This window comes from Sciurus carolinensis, chromosome 8, assembly GCF_902686445.1.
Source record: "Sciurus carolinensis chromosome 8, mSciCar1.2, whole genome shotgun sequence".
NCBI lineage: Eukaryota > Metazoa > Chordata > Mammalia > Rodentia > Sciuridae > Sciurus > Sciurus carolinensis.
In genome coordinates, this window is record NC_062220.1 from 158911 (window position 1) to 165861 (window position 6951).

The following is a 6951-nucleotide window of genomic DNA, read 5'->3' on the forward strand; positions in this document are numbered from 1 at the left end:
TTCTCCCCATTAGCCTGTGGTCCACGGCCGCGGGGGGGGTCACACAGCATCTGATGCCAGGCCCCATCTTGCCGACTGTCCCGGCAGCAGGGGGAGAGGTCAGGGGAGTCACAGCCACACAGTGGTGACCGAGGAATCCGTAAGACGCCATAAACTTCTATCCATGGTTCACACAGGAAACGAAACCCCCAGCCCAGGTATAAAGAAACCAGTTCAGTGTGAAGAGTTTGGCCGGCTGGGAGGAGCTCAGGCCCAAGCGGCTGAGGGACTGGGCAGCGTCCCCTGCAGTCACCCAACTGCCCAGTCCAGACCCTGCTCCCCTGGTGTCTTGCCTCCCCATCCCTCCCTGGGGAAGTGTGGGCATCAGGAGCAGGCCAGGACCACGATGCTGGGCACATGCCAGCTGGGGCCTGAGGGGAGCCACCTGCTGTCCTCAGTGTCCTCGTCTGCGAGATGAAACATTCATCAGTAAGTTGTGGACCCATCTTAGATCTCGGAAGAGACTTGGTGCCAGCACCAGGGTGCTGTGAAGGGGTCGGGCCTCCTGTGTCCAGCGTGTCACGGGGGGCTTGGATCAAGAAGAAATGCCTCTGTGCGGCCCATGCTGGAGCCGGACGCCCCCAGGCTGAGTGCTCGGGCCGGGCTGGCCCACCCGGCCTCTGCGGGGGAGAAGTGCCGCTCCTGGCCTAAGGCTGCACAGGCAGCAAGTGGGGACGAGGTCACTCCTGGTCACCATTACTTGGATTTGGGTTTTCTGCAAACCTCGTTTCGCGTCTGAGCTGACCTTTCACTTGGGCCCCTGGGAGTGGTGTCAAGTCAGTCTGGAGATGGATGTCTTTATTTCGGAGTCATGAAACCTGTGCTTCCAGCATGACAGCAAGGCTGGCGCTGAGCTCTGCCCTCTGAGTCTCCACGGAGAAGAGCCCAGAGGTCTGCCGCACCCCACGGCCTCCTGAGACCCTGTTGGGGAACGAAAGCAGGTCCCCGCCCAACATCATGCTGCCCACTAACCCTGGGCAGGCGTGGGTGCTGCAGGGCCTGGGCTCAGAGTTGAAGGTGCACACTGGCAGGACGTGGGAGTTAGGCACGGCCAGCTGGTGAAGGCTCCTGCCCCTCACACCCAGGCCCGCTGCAGAAGCGACCAGCTCTGGGTCTGAGCAGGTCATCCGTTAGGGGACGTCCTGCTCATGATAAACCCGCAGCACACACCGTGTGTCGGGACGTGCAGCCTTCCAGAACCTGCATTCCCTAGAGGAGTCAGGTTTGGGGCAGGTATTTTCCCTAAGTGGTGGGAGGTAACAGAGGGAGGAGGGGCAGAGCAGCCGGTGGCCTGTTTCCAGGAGGGACGGAGCCGTCTGAGGACTCAGCTGCTGACAGTCCTTCCAGGAGGCCCTTGCTGCTGTGTGGCAGAGTCACCTGGATGTTTAGTCCATGCTCCCAGCCTTCCCCCGGCAGCTGACCGAGGACTTGAGTTTCAAACCCGCCCCCGGCGGCAGCAGAGCATAGGCAGCATGCGCCTGGCATGTGGCCTCACTGGGCTGGCAGTCCTCAGCCCAGCCCAGAGGTTCCCGAAACCAAGGGCAGGGCTGGGCATCTGCTGCCTCAGGGCTTCCAGGTGAGCTCAGGCTGCGACAGCATGGGGGCAGGAGGTGAAGTCCATGCCCGCTGCCCGGCAGGCCGGAGCGGCTGGCGTTTGTGGAGTTGAGGAAAGCGGATTGGATGCACAGTGCTGTTTCCAACCTGAAGCGCAAAGAGCGGGAACTCGGTCCTTTGCCCAGGCAGGGTGACCACTCGTTGGCCTGTGTTCAGCAGAGGTCCCCTCCAACCAGGTCACTCGACTCCATGGGCTGCAACATGCCTGGAGCAGCCAGGGAAGCCTCTGGACTTCCAGCCGCCATCACAGCCTGTCCAGGCCCCTGTGTGCCGGTCCACCAGACTTCCTGTCTAGGGCCTGTGGTCCACTGTTGACAGCAGCACAAGGACCCTGAGCCCCACGGCCACACCGAGCTGGCCATCCCGCAGTCTCCCTGCGAGGACTCTGGTCCTCGTGAGCAGGCATTCCGGCACGTTAGCGGGGAGAGAACCGGGGTCCAGGGCTTGCTGGGCACGGGTCTGGGGAGGCGGGAGAGCGGGTCCAGCACCCTGACCCCTGCGGCCTGGGAAACGACCCCGGCTGGCGGGCAGGGGCGGGGACCGACGCATCCCTCCCTCTCCCAGGAGGCTGGCCAAGTCCACGTTGCTGCTCATCCCACTGTTCGGCGTCCATTACGTCGTGTTCGCCGCCTTCCCGATCGGCATCTCTGCCAAGTACCAGATCCTGTTCGAGCTGTGCGTCGGGTCCTTCCAGGTGGGTGTGGCCGGCAGGCGGGGGGCGGGGCTCGCCGGGCGGCGCTGACGCCCTCTCTCCCGCAGGGCCTGGTGGTGGCGGTTCTCTACTGCTTCCTCAACAGCGAGGTGAGGCTGCGTCCCGGGGCAGGGCGGCTTGGGGGGCTCCCGGGGCGCCCAGGAGGCCCAGGCTCCTGCCAACACGGAGCGGGTTATGGGGTGGCGCCCACGACCCCTCCTGCCGGGGGCCTCACCCGGTGGAGGCCATACCTGCCTCTACACCATCCTGGTGCTGCCTCAGGGCCCCTTCCAGCAAAAGCACGCCCCCTTCCTACATGTGGGGCAATACCAGAACCTACTGTCCCTCTTCATGGTCAGCGTCTTGCTCCTTGACCCACAACCAGGAGTCCAGAAGGTCAGGGCCTTGGTGGGGAAGCGGGAGGACTGACCAAGAGTGTGTCAATCTCCAGCTGAACTCGGGAGCTGGCACCCATCCCTGCGGCCTCTGTGCGGGGCTTGCTCAGCCCAGGCAGTGTCCACTGTCCCCTCCTGCTCTGGACCTGCACCCGGCTCCTCCCTGGGAGCCAGGGCAGCTCTCACTGCCACATCAGCGTGGGGCCAGCAGCTCCTTAATGCCTGCTCCCCAGAGCCTGCAGCTGCACCTTCACCAGCGTCCGCAAAGGTCCCAACAGGGCCAGGAGACTGTGCCTGGGGTGGACACGGCTGGCCCTGCGCCTGCCGTCACCCCGTCCCCATGCCGCCGTCACTGGCGTCTGCAGAGGTGGCTCCGTCCTTCCTCCTCTGCCTCTCCTCACTGCCCCCAGCACCTCCTTAGGGCAGAATTCCCGCCCAGGAACAGAGAGGAGAGAAGCCAGCCCCACCCACTGCTGGGGAGGGTCTCCCAGGAGCCCTAGCACCCGAGGCCCTGGCAGCCTCTCTCCACCAACCCCAGCTTGGGGAGCGATGGGGGGCCTGGGGGAGGGCACAGGCCTTGCATGTCCAGAAACGGAGGGAGGAGGTGGTGCCTGCCAGGCGGACCCGCAGGCGCCTGGGGAGCACCCACATCCGAGCTGAATGCCCCCAGGTGCAGTGTGAGCTGAGGAGGAGGTGGCCAGGCCTGCGCCCGCCCCAGCCCAGCAGCCGGGACTACCGGCTGCACAGCTGGTCCATCTCCCGGAACGGCTCCGAGAGCGCGCTGCAGACCCACCGCGACTCCCGCACCCAGTCCTTCCTGCAGACGGAGACGTCGGTCCTCTAGCCGCAGGATTGCTGCGGAGCAGGCCGAGCCTGGGGTCTCCAGGGGCCTGCCGCTTCCTCCTGCCCCTGCGAGGCCCTGATCCCGCTGCGGGCGGTGGTCATGTGTTGGCTGGCGGTCGCTGGGCAGCAGCACCTGGACCACTTTGTCCAGAATGTGCAGTTGCACAGGCGGATCCATGTTCAAGGGGGCCAGGTGGCCCGACCCCAAGACCAGGTGGTGGCCAGCCCGGCCGCTCTGCAGGGAGGAGTTTCTTTCCCCGCTGCCTCCTGCAGTCACCAGGCCCCAGCCACTCTGGGCACTACCACCCCAGCATCTGACCCCTTCCGCAGCCTCCTGCCTCTCCTGGCCCCACAGGACACTCACCCAGCAGCCGGGTCAGAGCTCCTGTGAAATTACTGGCCAGCCAGGGCAGACCGGGGGCAGCCACCCTCCCCAGTGCTCTCCTGGTCCCAGCCTGGCCACCCCCCAGGGGACCTGGGAAGTGGCAGCATTCTCCAGGGAGGGCTTTTGCATTTCGGTGGCCTGGGCAGCTCAAGCACAGCACCTCCCACGGGGGCTGAGGGACATTCTTGGGGGCAACAGGAACCCTGTTCTCTGCTGAAGCAAAATGATCTTCAGATGACTTCTGTTTAAATGGAGGTTCCTTTACTGACATCTGAAGTGGTGTCCAGCACTCCCAGCCGATTCCTGTAAACGGTTCTCTTTCTGCTCCTTTGACACTTGCAGAGTGGACAGGTAGGGCTGGGGTTCCCTGACCTGGCCACAGAGCACACGGGTGGAGCAGGTCCCCGCCAGTCCCCTTGCCAAGCGCTGGTCCCCAGCACCCCGGACCCACGGACGCCCAGCCCAGGGAGGGCACCACTGCAGCCATCCGCTCCCTTAAGAGAGGGCTGTGCGATCTCTGCTGTGGCCTCCGGTCCTACGGCTCCCAGCTGGCCCAGAGGCCCACACTGTCACCGCCATGCCAGGGCCAGGAGGCAGGATGGAGGCCCACTCCCGCATCCCAGGAGAAATGACAGGGGGAAGGGACAGCAGGGCAGTGAGCACCCAGAGGCCCGCCCAGGCCCAGTGTCCGGCTCCCGTCCTTCACGCCCATCCCTGGACACTTGCCCCAGCCTGCTGTAGACAAGCCCTAGTGTGCAGTGGTGGGTGCCCGAGGACAGGGGGCATCCACTGTCCAGGAGCTGGAGGGGCAGGGGTATGGGGAGCCATGGCCTCAGCCAGGGACTGCTCAGAGTCGCGGACAGTGGCTGTGGGGCATCGAGAGGAAGCAGTGGACACTGGAGACCCTGGGATCAGTCCTGCTGTGTGAGGCGCGGCCAGCCTGGGTCCCTGTTCCAGCAGTTTTGAGGAGCCCAGCTTTGCTGTGACTGCAGACGTCCTGTGGGCAGAGGTGGACCCCACGCTGTGACCCGAGCAGACCCGGAGGACTGCGGGCAGGCAGCAGTGGCTCGCCGGCAGTCACTGGCCGTGCGCAGGGCACGTAGATGTGCCCGGGGACAGGTCCCCTCAGCCAGGCATCTGCCAAGGCTGAGCAGAGCACAGCGGCCTCTCTTGCCGGGAAGGCAGAGGGGAGGCTGGGAACTGAGTCTTGACGGAACCAAGGAGCCAGGTGCAGCCGCGGGTGCACGCATGTGCTTGAGTGTCTTGAGTGTGCAGGAACCTCCACAGACCACCATGTTGAGGGACGAGCTGTGTAGATTCTGCAATAAACCTGTATCTGAACCGTGTGCGAATCTGCCTGACTCAGCAGAGAGGTTGGGCAGAGTCCTCTGGCCACAGGGCACCTGTGAGGACCCAGGAGCAGCCCACCTCTCCGACCTGCCAGCACATCTGCACAGGAGGGAGGCTGAGCGGCTGGGAAGAGCCCAGCAGCCCTGGGAGGGGCCACACCGGGCCTCCCTCTGCCTGAGCTCCAGCTCACCCTCCCGCAGCTAGAGGCAAGAACCTGCCACCCAGACAGGACGGCACGTGTGTGTGCACAGACGGCGTGCAGGTGTGAGTGTGGTGTGTGCTGGGTGAGGGTGTGCACCCGGAAGTGCAAGCGTGTGCACGTCTGAATGTGTTCATTTTACCACAGCTGCACTACAGGAAGCTGGACTCTACTGCCCCTCCACACTGAAGCACACTGCTGCGCCCGAGGGGCCCAGGCCCCTGGCTAAAAACAGCCCAAGGGAGCAGAGGTGGTAAGAAGCAGGCACCCAAGACTGGGAGGAGAGAGGGCCAGCCCAGGACCCCAGGGAGGACCAGAGAGGAGAGGAGAGGAGAGAGGACTGACCCAGGACCCCAGGGAGGACCAGAGAGGAGAGAAGAGAGGATTGACCCAGGACCCCAGGGAGGACTGGAGAGGAGAGGAGAGGAGAGAGGACTGACCCAGGACCCCAGGGAGGACCAGAGAGGAGAGGAGAGGAGAGAGGACCAGCCCAGGACCCCAGGGAGGACCGGAAAGGAGAGGAGAGGAGAGAGGACTGACCCAGGACCCCAGGGAGGACCGGAGAGGAGAGGAGAGAGGACCAGCCCAGGACCCCAGGGAGGACTGGAGAGGAGAGAGGACCAGCCCAGGACCCCAGGGAGGACTGGAGAGGGGAGAGGACCAGGACCAGGGATCTCTGCCACACTGCAGTCTGACTGGGAGCAGCCCCCTCTCACTTAGGGTGGTCGTTGTAAGGGTTGAGAGGGTCCACCTGGGGACTCCGTGGCGAGAACTAGTGTGCCCTTTCTCAGCAGAAACTCAGCAGCTTTCAAACTCAAAGTCACGATTCGTGTCCTCTCATGTGGAAGCGAGTGGAAGAAGGGAAAGGAAGTTGGGTTCTCCTGGGGTCAGAAGGAAGGTCAGCCGCGGAAGAGGGGACGGGGACACAGGGAGGACAGGGTGCAGGCAGTGTGGCAACGCCCCTCCGCTGGAACGATGGGTCTCTCCGACGGAGGCTGTGGAGGAACGAGGTTCTGTGTGGCTTTCCCACATTTACGTGTCACGGGTCATGCAGGAGGCCCGCTGGACTCCTGGTGTGTGCGCGGGCCGTGGCAGGACGTGGAAGGCGCGTCGCCCTCCTCGGCCAGGAAGGGCTGGCGTGGGCCCCTGTGCTGTGCGGTCCACACAGACCCCAGACCCGTCTTCCCCTCCCTCCAGCGGGGCATCCTGGAAACCAGGTCACGTGGAAGACATTCTGCCTCCTGCTCTTCCCGAGAGACAGAGTGAGGAGCTGCCATCTGAGCACACAGCTCTGCGTTACTTTATCTCTCTTTAAATTTTTTGTGAGGGCCTTGCGAAGTCGCCCAGGCTGGTCTCCAAACCAAGACCCTCCGGCCTCAGCCTCCTGTAGCGGGGAGGACAGGCCGGCCACACTGCACCTGGCTCAGAGCTGCAA

At 64.3% G+C, this 6951-nt stretch overlaps 1 protein-coding gene across 1 annotated transcript in view; it reads left to right on the top strand.

Moving 5' to 3' along the window:
• The window catches only part of Vipr2 (vasoactive intestinal peptide receptor 2), a 55802-nt gene extending 50495 nt beyond the window's left edge, over positions 1-5307 (top strand). Inside the window, exons 11-13 of the mRNA XM_047561434.1 lie at positions 2218-2347; positions 2413-2454; positions 3410-5307. Of these exons, the coding sequence (XP_047417390.1) occupies positions 2218-2347; positions 2413-2454; positions 3410-3583 (346 nt within the window). The 3' untranslated portion in view covers positions 3584-5307. The remainder of the gene's footprint in view (positions 1-2217; positions 2348-2412; positions 2455-3409) is intronic.
• Positions 5308-6951: the final 1644 nt, after the last annotated feature.